At 41.0% G+C, this 15422-nt stretch overlaps 1 protein-coding gene across 2 annotated transcripts; it reads left to right on the plus strand.

The window, feature by feature from the left end:
- The first annotated feature begins 618 nt into the window (after positions 1 to 618).
- ndufa9a (NADH:ubiquinone oxidoreductase subunit A9a) lies at positions 619 to 7138 on the plus strand. 2 transcript variants are annotated; one of them, XM_072435328.1, is made up of 11 exons: positions 619 to 731; positions 1164 to 1340; positions 1449 to 1546; positions 1622 to 1713; positions 1903 to 2044; positions 2122 to 2224; positions 3413 to 3483; positions 6323 to 6399; positions 6475 to 6570; positions 6711 to 6777; positions 6861 to 7138. In XM_072435328.1, the coding sequence occupies exons 1-11, from the start codon at positions 641 to 643 to the stop codon at positions 7032 to 7034; spliced, it is 1188 nt and encodes a 395-aa protein (XP_072291429.1). In that variant the 5' UTR covers positions 619 to 640; the 3' UTR covers positions 7035 to 7138. The 2 variants fall into 2 exon arrangements, with proteins under 2 accessions (XP_072291429.1, XP_072291430.1); XM_072435329.1 differs by having other exon boundaries at positions 626 to 735; positions 1171 to 1340.
- Positions 7139 to 15422: the final 8284 nt, after the last annotated feature.

The raw sequence follows: 15422 nt of genomic DNA on the forward strand, positions 1-15422 counted from the left end.
TGTCTGACACTCGGACCTGCAGTGTGGGGGCGCCCCAGGGCACTGTCCTCGCGCCCTTTCTCTTCATCCTTTACACTGCAGACTTCAGACATGACACGGACAGCTGTGTCCTGCAGAAGTTCTCTGACGTCTCTGCCATCATCGGACTCATCACAGACGACGATGATGCAGAGTACAGAGGACTGGCGCAGGACTTTGTGGACTGGTGTCAGCGGAACCACCTCCTCATCAACGCGGGGAAGACCAAGGAGATGGTGGTGGAGTTCCCTTATGACTCCAGTCCAGTTTGTGGTTCAGATGAACACCCAGGAACTTGTATGAGTCCACTCTCTCAATGTCTCTTCCCTGGATGTTCAGAGAGATACAAGATTTTATTTTTATTTTTAATGAATACAATGAGCTTCCGTAACCATTATTATCAAAAGTAATAACAATAATTAAATCAATAGTAGAAATAACCACAGCAATAGTAATTGTGGAAACAAATATTTGAACCAATTCAGCAAAATATCTTCCCTCAGCCCTGAGGACCAATAAAAAAATGTTCTGAGGCCACATTTGCCCCCCTAACCATCGTTTGGACACGCCTGCCCCTAAAAATAACATCTTCAGAGGAATTGCGTTTTCCAGCCGACAAAACATGGTTTGGCCCAAGTTGCGTACCGTAGGAACAAAGATGGCGGCAGTGTCGCTCATTAGCCGTCCTGTGGGTATCCTTTCAAAGATTACATGTGAGTAACTCTAAATACAAATTACCTGCGGCTATAAAACATATACGGGAATGTTAAATTATATTGCAGATGTTCAGAGACACGTTCAGACACTTGACGCTTTGCAAGAGCGGCTGTGCTGAAGTGACCTTGCTATCCAGCTCTGCTAACAGCTCATATTAGCTCCTGAAATATCTGTTATTATTGCAATGACCGCGGTGTTTGTGTTAATGTTACCATGATACGTTAATGTGAACGGCAAATTGCTCAAACATTCATGTTCGGTGTAAAGTGAGCAAGTACTTATCCTCTTTTGACGCGCTAAATTCGCTACCAAGCTATGCATTTTATCTGGGGATATCTTTGAAAATAAACTGTGCTGCGTTCGACTTAAAAGTGCATAGTTCTTCCACCTAATTGCTCCTATAATGTGTTTGTGCTCACTTTAAGCAGGCAGCAGCAGCAGCCCTGCTCTGTGGAGTCTTGCCTGTGTCAACTCGGGGCAACGCAGAGAGCTGCATCATGCAGTTCTTCCTAAAGGAAAAGGGGGGCGCTCTTCCTCCAGTGGCTTAGCGGCGACTGTCTTTGGTGCCACTGGCTTCCTGGGCCGTTATGTGGTCAATAGGCTCGGTAAGTGGGGAAAGGTTGTTTTAAATAGTATGTTTCACTTTCACATGTTACAGATTTATATTGAGACTTTTGTTTGGTATTTTGTAATATAACTTGTATAATTTGCAGGTCGAATTGGTTCTCAGATTGTCATCCCTCACCGCTGTGATCAGTATGACCTCATGTACTTGAGGCCAATGGGGGACCTGGGCCAAATTATATTTATGGTATGTATATAAGACTAGACTAGTCACTCGGGTTTCACACTACTGTCATGAATGTTTTTATTTAATCCATCCAAGGAGTGGGACGCCCGAGACAAGGACTCCATCAAACGGGCTTTAGAGCATTCAAATGTTGTAATAAATCTGGTGGGTGAAGAATGGGAGACGAGGTATTTGTAAATCATTTGTTATATTGTTTATTGTTGTTGTTTGTTTAAAGGCGTAATGGACGATTTTTTGCCGATTTGAGAACTCAAGCGGAAGTGCGCATAAAAATCGTCCATTGCGCCTTTTTTAAATTTACATACATACATACATACATACATACATGTGTGTAATTTTATTTTGTATTTTTACAGGAACTACGACTTTCAAGACGTCTTTGTGACCATTCCTCAGAATATAGCTCGAGCAGCTAGAGAGGCTGGCATTACCAAGTTTGTGCACATGTCCCACCTGAATGCGGATATACGCAGTCCATCCAAGTACCTGAGAAACAAGGTAACATGCTTTATGCTCTATATTCAACACATTGTGGTTGTTATTCCGGTTGTGGATGTGATTGTCCTCATTCTTAGGCTGTTGGTGAAACTGCAGTGAGAGACGAGTTTCCTGAAGCCATCATCATGAAGCCTGCTGAGATTTTTGGGAGGGAGGACAGGTTCTTCAACTATTATGCAAGTAAGTAAAAACAAGATTATTACAATTTCTATTTTCTCGGTAGGAGTAGTTATTTTCACAGTGCATAAATAAGCATTTGAATGTCTTTGTTGCAGTTCAAGTATCTATTGTGTGTGTATGTATGTATGTGTGTATATATATATATATATATATATATATATATATATATATATATATATATATATATATTATATATACACCTACACCTACACCTACACATACACATACACAGTACAATTTGCTCACTTCTTTCATTGCCTGTTTATGAGGCATGACTGCAAACATCACTCTCACCGGTGGTACTTTTGAACGCCACAGCAGTGCTCTCAGAATCTTTTAAATGGATGTAAATATGCCTCCATACGGGGTTGCATTTTCCTCCAAGAATGGTTTAATGTACCTTCATTATTTCCAAAGGTACATGCACCGTAAACATACTATTACATGGTGTATAGGCCTATCCACCATCAAGAAATTTTAATACATTTTTTAGTGAATATTTTTTTTTATTTTATTTTTTGTTGTTGATTTTTTTTAAATTGTTGCAGGGTTTGTTTGGGGTCTTCTTCCGTGTAGTGCGTATGCACGTCACTAGAGCGTAATCTCTGATTGGTTGCTCTGCCGCAACTTTTCTGCGTCGACCACGCTGGATGTGCATCCAGTGCTCGAACACCCCAGACAGGCCGCGTCCGACGCTCAAAACACAGGATTCGCGGCGCAAAAACTCTCAATAAGCACCACAAAAACGCTGGACGCCCAAGATGCGCGTTTACATAGACTATAAATGTAAACTGGATGCTTTGAGGCGCCGGTATTTGAAGTAGTATTTTAATGATGGCGCTACCTTAAATATAGGATGAAGTTGGGTTTTAGGGATGGTTTATTTCCCCCAATGTCAAATCGGATGGCGGGCCATTTTGATATATCTTGTAAGGGTCTTCCATCAACATTAAGTCCGGGGGAAAATAACGCCCCTTGCTGTTTCATGCATAATACTATCAGCACTGACAATGTTAAAATCTAGACTACAAACAATTTTGTTTTGCTGTGTACATGACTGAAAGGATTTTATTTGCACTTCTTCTCTTTTATTGTCCGTCTGTTTTGTGATTTTAATGCATAGTTTCCCATTGTATGAAGCACTGTGAATTGCCTTCTGTACAAATTGTGCCTTCTAAAATATTTCAGATATGCGCTGGTTTGGCAGTGCTGTTCCCTTGATGAGCCTGGGAAAGAAGACCGTGAAGCAGCCTGTTCATGTGAGTATTCATTCATCTTCTACTGCTTGTTCCCATTAGGCTCCAGACACTCACGACCCCTATCCCAGTGACTTTGGGCCGTAGGCGGGGTTCACCCTGGACAGGGGCCAGTTCGTCTTAGGGTTAACACAGAGACTGAGACACACAGACAAACATTCACTCAAACAATTTCATTCTCTAGTGCAAATTTGCAATTGCCAGTTTACCTCACACATGTCTTTGAACGGTGGGAGGTAGACGGAGAACCCGGAGAGAACTCGCGGGAAGGACATGGAGACTCCACCCACAGAGATGATGTGATTTCAAACTCCAGTGCGACTTTTTCTTCTCTATTATGCATTTTTTTTGGCTGGTTGTTTTTTGAACACCCTGCCATTTTCAAGTTCTCCCACTTAGAAGATGGAGGGGTCTTAAATTTTCATCGCAGATGCATTTCCACAGTGCGTGTTACAGGTACAGAGTGCTGCCTGGAGGATGGGCTGAAACAGGAAAGAGTGCCGTGACACATGCCACGGCCGTCTGCACATCCAAGGAAAGGGAGAGATGTTGTTCTATTGTTAAAGACTGCAGGAATCAATCAGAAACCAATTTGGGCACATAATGAGGCACCAATAGCACTTTAAGAAGGTTAAAAGCTCTGAAAAGTCAATTTTGCATGAAATGGGACCTTTAAATTAGCACATGTCCAGGCCCATCTGAAGTTTGCAATGACCATCTGGAGTGAGTATGAGTTTTTACCGAATGTTACCGTAAGTACTAGGGTTGTGTTCAAAAATCGATACGCCGATTTATTGTCACGGAGTCACATTATCGATTTATTTTTTTGTGGCACGTAGGCTTTAAACGAGGTGGAATAGTACTTTTGGTCTGCTGTTTGTGCTGCGCTCCTCTGGGCCGAGGTGAGAAGGAGCTGTGGACCTGATCAGAAGCTGATCAAATCAAATCAAATCAATTTATTTTTGTAAGGCCCAAAATCACAACAACAGTTGCCTCTGAGGGCCACAGGGAGAAATGAATCAACAATGTCTGTGGTGGCGATGAAGTCAGACAATGTCTGTGGTGGCGATGAAGTCAGACAATGTCTGTGGTGGCGAGGGACGATGTCCCAGGGTCCTCTGTCCTTAGACTCTCCTTCTCGGCCAGGAAAAACTACAAAAAAAACCTCTTTGGTAAAAAAGCGTAGAAACCTGGAGGAGTTCCAGTGAAGGAGAGATCTGACTCTCACAGACGGACAGACGGACACGAGGAGACTGGAGCTGGACCCACTCTTCAGGCAGATGAGGGACCGACTGAGGCGAACTGGACCCACTCTTCAAGCAGATGAGGGACCGTCTGAGGCGAGCTGGACCCACTCTTCAGGCAGATGAGGGACCGTCTGAGTCGAGCTGGACCCACTCTTCAGGCAGATGAGGGACCGTCGGAGGCGAGCTGGACCCACTCTTCAGGCAGATGAGGGACCGTCTGAGGCGAACTGGACCCACTCTTCAGGCAGATGAGGGACCGTCGGAGGCGAGCTGGGCCCACTCCTCAGGCAGATGAGGGACCGTCGGAGGCGAGCTGGGCCCACTCCTCAGGCAGATGAGGGACCGTCCACACAGGGCAGAGACCACTTCACCAGGGGAGGGGCATCTGGGTCCACAGGTCCTCAGGAGTGAGAGAAAGAAAAGAAGGCGGTGAACAGTTTGCAAGTGGAATCAAAAAATAAATATTGTTTGATAGCATAAGTAGTCAGAAGAAGAAGAGGATAGTGCTCAAGCTGCCATACTTCCCCCAGCATAGTTACTCCTAGGGCAGCATAGCTAAAGCTGTGGGTTTATGTTTCTGATCCTAACTAGTCTGACCATAAGCGATTTCGAAGAGGAACGTTTTAAGCCTGGACTTAAATGAAGAGACTGTGTCAGCATATTTAACATGGGTCGGGAGCTGATTCCATAACACAGGAGCTTGGTAGCTAAACGCTCTACCTCCTACTGTACTTTTAGAGACTCTTGGCACCACCAGAAGGCCGGCATTCTGAGAGCGAAGAGCTCTGTTTGGATGATATGGTTCTATAGCATCTTTGAGGTAGGATGGGGCCATGTCATTTATGGCTTTGTAGGTCAAGAGTAGAATTTTGAATTTGATTCTAGACTCGATGGGGAGCCAGTGAAGAGACTTCAGCACTGGCGTAATGTGCTCTCTTCTTTTTGTTCCTGTTAGTAATCTTGCTGCTGCATTTTGAACCAGTTGAAAGCTTTTTATGGAGCTTTTAGGACACGCTGCAAGCAGGGAGTTACAGTAGTCTAATCTAGTCGTTACAAATGCATGGATAAGTTTTTCGGCATCACTTTTAGGTAGGATTCTTCTGATTTTGGCTATGTTGCGCAAATGGAAATAGGCTGTTTTACAAGCTTGATTTATATGAGCTTTAAATGAGAGCTCCTGGTCAAATAAGACTCCATTGAAACACGCCCAGCAGCGTCATCACAACAAACATGGCGGCGCCCGTGTCCCCGGCATGTTCCCCCCGCTCGCCTTAGCTACCAAAATAAAGGATAGCGGCGTACAAAAGGTTGATTAAAATATCTTAAAATCGTGAGATTTAGTCTCCCGATCGGGATGATAGAGACGTTTTCCGTCATTGACTGTTGTAGCCTGACCCCTGGTGGTCACTCCGACTCAAAAAATTGCAACATTTTGATCTTTTTTTTGCCTTCAAAGTTAAAAAAATAAGAATTTGCCTACTGTCCGAGCCACTTAAAAAATGTTGACTCGGGTTACAGCAAACAGACAATTTATTTGGGTTAGCCTTAATGGCCTTATAAGTTCTAATAAAACAAGGGTACATTTTCTTTGGCAGGTGGCAGATGTGGCGAAAGCCATTATTAATGCTGCCAGGGATCCTGAAGCTAATGGCAAGACCTATGCGCTTGTTGGGTAAGATTTGTTATAAATGAATGTTCTGATGTAATTAATTACTGTTTATTAATGATAAATTTCCTTCTTTGTCAGTCCCAACCGCTACCTGCTCCATGACTTGGTGGAATATATCTACGCAGTGGCCCACAGACCCTTTGTACCTTATCCACTTCCTCAACCACTTTATCAGTAAGCTGAGATTTTATTTATTTTTAATTTTCCTATACGTTAATATCATGTATCTTTGTATCAATTCCTTTGTATTCTATTTAAGATGGGGTTTTTTGTGGCACATCTTTTCTCTACTAATTCATATTTTATTTTTTTAGTCTTGTCGCTAAAATTTTCTCCATGAATCCATTTGAACCATGGACAACCTCCGACAAAGTTGACAGAGTAAGAAAATACTGTGTATGACTCTTGAAAAGCGTTTGCTTTTAGGTTTGATTTAAAAACAATTAACTGTGCCTTTGTTTCAGTTTCACATAACCGACATGAAGTATCCAGGTCTTCCAGGTTTAGAGGATCTGGGAATTACTCCTTCCTCAGTTGAACAAAGGGCGATCGAGATCCTGCGCCGCCATCGCCGCTTCCGTTATCTTGAAGCTGAATTGGATGAGACAAAGCCAGCCAAGACGGTCACCATTGAATAAAAGATAATAATTTAACATTTCTCAACTGCTGCGAGAGCATTGTGACCCTTATCAATGCTTCATTTAAATGTATTGTGTACATAAATAAAGTTTTACCACCAATATTGTTCCCCTAGTCCCTCTATCAGTTGTGGTTACATTAAGTGTTTGTTTACCAAGTGCAAATAGTTGATTGTAGTCTAAATATGTTTCACACATTTTCTATCAGGGTGTGAAATGAGCTGAGACAAGGCTGACCAACTACATTTGTATTGCAACATCAGTGGAAAACGTTTGCCTTGGTTCAAACTGTTCCTTGAGATGGGCAGGGATGTACTAAACGCTGTAAGATAAGATATTCCTTTATTGTCCCACATGGGGAAATTTCATTGGTGCAACGCAGGTAGATACAGAGGTAGATACAGAAGAACAGATCACTTATAGGAAGTCTGAAAAACACTTTCAGTAGAAGATCTCCTATAAATAAATAAAAACTCCCATAGACAAATAAATACATAAATAAATACCATTGCATGTGATCCCGACAGTAATTGCACATGAATATGTGTCACGACAGCACATAGATTGCACATGAATTTCACAGTAATTGCACATATGACAGAATTGCACATCAGTATTAGGTTAGGTCAGTATTGCGACGGGATAAAGTGACGATCTCCGGGTAAGACGACTGTTCTCCGCAGTTTCATGAGTTCCTCCTTTGTGGAAACGCGGTACGGCGCCGGCCGGGGGGCGGGGCCGGAGCCGGGGGGCGGAGCCAAGACACATCGCAACGACACGACGAAAACACTCAATCCAGCCGAATAAAGTCAAAACAAGTTAATTTAAAGCGATTCCAGTGCGTGTCCCGATCGTTCGTGAAGTTCCTCTTTCATATAAACGTGTATATAAACGTGTACCGACGTCACGCCGTACTTTAGCGCGGCCGGAGGGCGCGGGGGGAGGGGGGGGGCTGGTGGGCTCGCTCGGAGCTAGCTCACGTCACAACAACACAACGAACGCAACGAAAAACGCTCAAATCCAGCCGAAAAAAGTCAAAAACAGTTGAATTAAAAAACTATTCCAGCGCGTGTCCCTATCGTACAGTAAAATAGAAAAAATATACTAACCATATTTACAAAATATAGGAGATAAAGCACAATAAGTGTGAGAAAGAAGAGAGAGCGTTTACACCGGGCTGCCAGCTGTACCAGCGCCTTATGACACAACACAGTTTAGAAGACCGTGTGATGAGTCAACTGGACAAGATTAAAAATACACTCGAAACTTAACTATGGATGATCAATGCAATTAATGATATCAACAATGACAAATGCAAACCTCTGAATATATGTGGAAAATGAATGCAAACTGTCGGCTATCATTCTGTCTGGTTTCTCTAAAACGCCTGTCTAAAATGACCCCTAATTCAACCTGAAGCTCTTTCAGACCCTTTTGAAGTATAAACCGTTTCCTGAGACTGCAGCGTTGGACTCTCATTCTGATTTGCTCATCTGTAAGTGATAAAAGGCTTTGTGTAAAGGAAAGTCAGATTTTAAGGGTTTTGGTGGATTGACAGACAGTAGATTGAGCATTTGTTGTGTCCTGTTACTTACAAACTGATCTTGATTGTTCCCAGAATGGAAAAAGATTGATTTGACTTAAAATAAGTGGGTTATATTATTCACTCTAGGATTTACATTCCAAGGAGCTTGATCGTTCCCTTTTATCAGATAGTTTATAGAAGGGAATAATTGAACAATTTGAAGTTAAGAGGTATAAAAATATTTGCCAGCACAATGGCTGTACATGTAATTATATATTTAAAAAATAATAATAATCTTAATAATTGAGACCCGACAAATCACCCACAAAAAAGTTGAAGCTCATCCAACTGAGGCAAAGCCAATGAAGAAAACTGAGAACAACAACAAGCTACCACTGAAACGACACCGACCAGACCCAAGAGACAGCAGCAAGTACCTTCAACTGACACATCCATCACCTTTAAATGTTTCTGTGTCACAAATGGTTGAATCTCTTGCACCGATGCCTGACCAAAGTATATCCCAAAGACTTGCCTACTCTTATTGTGATCCTCATCTACCTGAATGAGGCTCTTTCGGTCATCAAAAGAGCAATAAGAACTCATAACCACCTGCTCCAGGAAATCATTTTGGTGGATGACTAGCCCCCCTCCCCACAGAGACCCCACCACGTCATTATGTGCCCCCCCCAGAAAATGTAACTCACCCAGAATTGATGTGACCGCCCAAAATATATGTGACCCCCCACAATTTATGTGACCCCAGAATATACTGTATGTGCCCCCCACAATTTATGTGACCCCAGAATATACTGTATGTGCCCCCCACAATTTATATGACCCCCGAATATACTGTATGTGCCCCCCACAATTTATATGACCCCGAATATACTGTATGTGCCCCCCACAATTTATGTGACCCCAGAATATACTGTATGTGCCCCCCACAATTTATGTGACCCCAGAATATACTGTATGTGCCCCTAACAATTTGTGACCCCCCAGAATATACTGTATGTGACCCCCCACAATTTATGTGACCCACAGAATATTCTGTATGTGACCCCCCACAATTTATGTGACCCCCAGAATATACTGTATGTGACCCCCCACAATTTATGTGACCCCCAGAATATACTGTATGTGACCCCCCCAATTTGTGACCCCCAGAATATTACTGTATGTGCCCCCCACAATTTATGTGACCCCCAGAATATTCTGTATGTGCCCCCCCACAATTTATGTGGAACCCCAGAATATACTGTATGTGACCCCCCCAATTTGTGACCCCCAGAATATACTGTATGTGCCCCCCACAATTTATGTGACCCCCGAACAAATGACAAGACACATGCTTTTAAAGGCAGTGGCATAAACTGCCACGTTTGCACAAACCCCATGAAATCAGCTCCAAAAGAGATAAATCAAAACATAGAAGATGTTTTCACACATAATCAAGTCCTGACGCACTAAATGGCTTGATACAGAGTCTGGACCACATTTATCACTAACTCATATTCTTATATCATCTGTACACAGGAAAACAACATAGATAGCTTTGACATGACATGCCATGACCTATTTTTCCACAACAATTCCCCTCTTTTGATAAACATCAGCAAAATGTCAACCATCATCAGACAATTAATCCCTAAAATTCAAAGAAAATAGTAATTATATATACATCTTAAACATTTAGCTGAAGGAAAACATTTCAGAGTAGAAACCTTTCATCACAAGTGTTCAGGGAATAAATATCATTTTGTCCTGGGACTTTTGACCACGAGTATCTCATCCTCGAATTACCGCAACATTAGCACATAACTACATACTACTAAATAACAACAAATAAAAACAAAAAATAACAATTAATAATAAAGAATAATAAAATGTATAATGAGAATGCAGAGTAAAAATTAATAATAAAAAATAATAAAACATGAATAATAAAAAATAATAAAACATGAATAATAAAAATGAATAATTAGTCACATACAGAATATACTGTATGTGACCCCCCACAATTTATGTGGAACCCCAGAATATGTGTGACCTGGATATTAAGGGATGGTCTCATATGGATTGATCTGCTCTGTATGAAGCACTTGAATTAGACTTTAATCTGAGCTTGGTTTTTTCTGACCATAATACTTGAGACTTCAGTCTCAAATAACAAGAATAAACATAGAACACACAACACGACCAGAGAGCAAAAGTTAAAATAATAATACAAACAGAAATCAACGTAACATCAAAAGAAATAAAATCATGGCACATTTCAGTTGAAATGAAAGTTCCATTTGGTCCAAAGTTTATCAGATTTGTCCATTTCCATTAAGTCTGAATGCCTTTTTTTCCATTTGTCTGAGGTCTGCGTTGGTTAGGTTTGTGTCATCCATTTCTTTGGCGGCAGGAAAAAAGAAAAAGGGAAATATTTAGAGAATCACTGACTGACTTAGAAACTGTTTTGCAGCAGGTTCATGTTACATTCAGCTGTTCGCTGATGATCTCTATAAGGGAAAGCCGTGGCTACAGAGCCGCGGCGCGTGGCTCTGTAGACACTCCCATAAGGGCCAGCCTTTTTAAAATACCGCTATATATTTCTAAATAATTGTTAAGTTAAAGGTGGAATGGACGATTTTTTTTCAGCAAATTTTTTATCATATTTCCTCATGGCGTGGATAAAGCATTTGTCCTGCCACGTATCAATCATAAAACGCACCTACCGCTCACCTGCAGCCGCGTGCGGTTCGTCCCCACGTTTCCGCGTGCCTAAGCGCATGGATCTATCATAATATAGTTCCCTCAGTGTACGGGGCAAAATGAAGACGGAGAAAGACAGTTCGAGCTGACGCAGAAGTGGACAGAAATCTACGGGAGACGAGCGATGCGATGCGATCCGTCGCGCTAATAAACAAACGCACGTGTGTGTTGTATCAGTCCACACGGGGGAGTGCGCATGTGCACTTCCACCTGCGTTCTCAAATCGCCCGAAAAATCGTCCATTGCGCCTTTAAAATCTAAGTTAAAAACTTCTTCAAAAATGTACACAAACTCAAAAAGGTGAATCCTTTTAATACAGTTGACTTTACAGCTCAAAAAAGTATTTTTGAGAAGTACTGTCTGGATCCAGGAACCATTCCCGTGTTGTGTGAATGTAAATATGAACAACCACAGGTAGACGGAAAACATCTTGAATTAACATGACTGTTGTTACAAGGTCTCTTTGTTTTACAGCACTGCTACTATAACACAGAAGGAGAAGTTATGATTGGAGGCATAAAGTCACACAATTACAATAACAACCGGTGTCTTGTCAATCCAGTGGCAGCACCACATCGCTGCAGGACTGTCAAGAGCGGTCCAAAAAACTGCACATGCTCTGGGATCTTTCAAATAAGTGAGAACCCTGACTCTGAAGAAAAGCTGTCATGTCTATTGTATTTGTTCTAGACTAATATGAGTTGAATAATGGCCAAAATCATGAGCCATTATTGTCACCGCACCTCTGATTTTTACTAGATTGCTTATGATTTTTTGACATTAATGTTCATGTTTTACTTCAAACAGGACAAAAGGCAAGACAAGTTTATTTGTAGAGCACATTTCATACACAAGGCAATTCAAAGTGCTTCACACAGCAGGAAAAATGCATTAAAATCACAAAGAAATTACAGAAACAGAAATACAATAAAATTAACGAAATATTTTTTTTAATTAAAAAAACACCTAGCCACAAAGGGTAACATGTTTTCGGGTCCAACTCCTTTTTAAATCAGTCCAACTGATTGGCGGCATCTGGAAATAGCTCTTTTATGAGCACATCATTCAGCAGTGCCGCGAACAGAGCCGCACCTTTGAACATTTCATCACTTAAGTAAAAGCCACATTGTTATCACTGCACCCAAAGTTTTTAGTTTGGATCAGATAAAACCACGCTCCAAATGTTTTAATTAGCAGTTATTTTGTCACAGCAAATCTCATTTCACTGGACAAAACCAACAAGCCGCAGTGATAAACTAAAGAAAAAATAAAAATCTAAATTGATCAAAAACATTAAAAACAAAACATACAACAAACAAGTGCAAGCACGAGCGCGGAGAAGCATTTCCCTCACCACAGGAAGTCAGCGGCGAACCACAGCTGTACATTTTGTTAAACCTAAAATACAGAATATATTCATGAATAAAAACATTTTTGGCAACAGCTACATCTGTTATGCTAAATGGGCTAAAATAGGAGCTGGCCAGGCATGTTTATCAGAATTACATTCATTAAGCCTTTGGGATGGGCCACACGGTCTTGGTCACAGACACAGGATTATGTTGGTATTTAACATAACAACACTTAAGTACAGCTCAAGCAAGAATGGTGTGTTCTTCAATTCAGTCAAGATCATCATTTCTCAGAAGTCATAAACATAGGAACTTGCTTTGTTGATTCGGTGCAACATAAAACAATGAATATAAAATGACCTGTATAAAATTAAAAAGGGCATGCATTAAAGAAAAACAATTTAAATCTGCTATAGAATGAATAAAATATAGGCTTACTATGTACACAAAAAAATAAATTTTCTGATAAAGTGCAGAAATTGAAGGGTGCAAATGATAAAAACATAAAATAAAAATATTGTTAAAGTGATGGGTGTTTAAGAAGTGTTCATATGTCCAACGGCAGAAAGAAAGAAACTGTTCTTATGGCGGGAGGTTCTGGTCCTGCCTGAGGGGAGTGGCCTCCTGCCTGAGGGGAGTGGCCTCCTGCCTGAGGGGAGTGGCCTCCTGCCTGAGGGGAGTGGCTCAAATAGTCCATGTCCAGGATGAGAAGGGTCGGCTATGATCTGACCTGTTTGTCCCCGAGTCCTGGAGACATACAGGTCCTGCAGAGATGGAAGTCCGCGGCCGATCACCTTCTCAGCAGAACTCACAATGTGCTGTAGTCTCTGTTTGTCCCTGGCTGTGGCTCCAGCGAACCACACGGTGATGGAGGAGGTGAGGATGGACTCAATGATGGCCGTACATCCTCTGCTGGGCCTTCTTGGAGAGCTGAGTCTACCCCTTTGTTCAAAATCAAAAGCGCAGCACACTGTGGCCTGTTGAAGAATCTGGTTTAACAGTTTTGGAGTAACTTCTGAGATGACAAAACTAAACCAATGCCAAATTATTAACTTTAGGTTCTTGTGTTGCTTGAAGCTAGATATAAACTTTTGACTCTTAAGTGAATTTTTATTTGATTTATTAATTCTATTCTGAATATCAGTTTCAAGAAAATAAACATATCGCATCAACAAGCAAACATACATATTTAAAAGTGTACATAGGAAAACAAATCAAAGGAAAACAAATATTATTTTTAAGGATCGGAGAGGCAATTTTAAACACTTAATAGTTTTTGGGTTTTTCATGTTATTCATATTTTTCCACAGAAATGTATTAAACTTGGAGGTCTTTTTGTAGAATTTTGTATTGTGTAAATACAATTTTCCCAATAGAATTATTAAATTGGTAATAGGTCATTGTTAGTATGATTAGAGCACATTATGTTTTTGATAGAAAATTCAATACTGACACTGACAGGACAAGAAGGGATAGGTGACATCTTTAATTTCATTATTACAAAACTAAGTTATTCATGTCGGCAAATTTGGAGAATATACAGTTTCATGGATAGATGATATGGATTTTGAAATTTACTTCAGATTGTTTTTGTGATACAGAATTGAAAAGGGAATGTCTAGGCTTTTTTCCACTTTTCTTGATCAATGTGTGAATTCCAAAATTGTTTTCCTCTTGTTGGAATTTTATCACAGTTTGTCATAGATTTTATGATTGATTTGTTGGTACATTTTATGTCTGTTAATTTTGTCTAAATTTTGAACATTTTAACTGCTCATTGTACCTTTTAAGTCTTTCACTTTCTTCTGTTGAATCGGGTTTGGATACTAACGTCTGTATCTGATTAATTCAGTTTGTTTTATTATGCTTCAGTTTTGATTGCCTTACCTTGCTCAATAGCTGTTTCTCTGACCTTATGTTTAACGAATTCCCACTGATCAATACAATCCAGTTAATGTTTAGAAAATATATCGAGCTAAACATTTTACATTTTCTTGGAATAGATTATCTTTTATTGTTTAGTTTCAAGTAGCCTCATAACTCACTCTTTTCTTTTTGTCCCCGGAGCTTCCATATAATCACTTTATGACCTGTTAGAGGGCAGGCACCTCTTAAACAAGGACAATAACCAAACATCAATTCGTGATGTCAATGTTTTAATAGCGTTGGACCAGGTAAAGTCTAGTATATCAGGATTCATAAATCTTTAAAAAGATTTATTATTATTACAGAGGTGAATGGTTTAAAATGTGTTATTGGTCTCGGCTGCCTGTCTATGGTACCATCAGGGGAATCCATCACTGCTGAGTGCAGAAAGTCCAGAGGAGGAGCCTGTTGTTGAGCTCATTTACATGGACCTAAAGTAAGTAAGGTGTTCATTGGGTTCATGTGCTATGGCCTATTTTTGGGGAATCAGAGTGATCAGAGTGAAGAAATAGAGGTGGAGGTGGTCTCCTGTCCTCGCCCAGTCTCGTAGATGTGTTGTTGTTGTTGTTGTTGCTGTTGCTGTTGCTGTTGCTGTTGCTGTTGCTGTTGCTGTTGCTGTTGCTGCTGCTGCTGCTGCTGCTGCTGCTGCTGCTGCTGCTGCTGCTGTTGCTGTTGCTGTTGCTGTTGCTGTTGCTGTTGCTGTTGCTGTTGCTGTTGCTGTTGCTGTTGCTGTTGGCATCCAAGCGTTGCATTACCGCCAGCTGCACGGCTACCAAGCAGTGGCATCAGTGGAAATATCAAAGCCTAAAGAATGAAGCTGTG

Source organism: Eucyclogobius newberryi, unplaced genomic scaffold (assembly GCF_026437365.1).
Source record: "Eucyclogobius newberryi isolate DKJ021-1_F unplaced genomic scaffold, fEucNew1.0.hap1 SCAF_7, whole genome shotgun sequence".
NCBI classification, from domain to species: domain Eukaryota; kingdom Metazoa; phylum Chordata; class Actinopteri; order Gobiiformes; family Gobiidae; genus Eucyclogobius; species Eucyclogobius newberryi.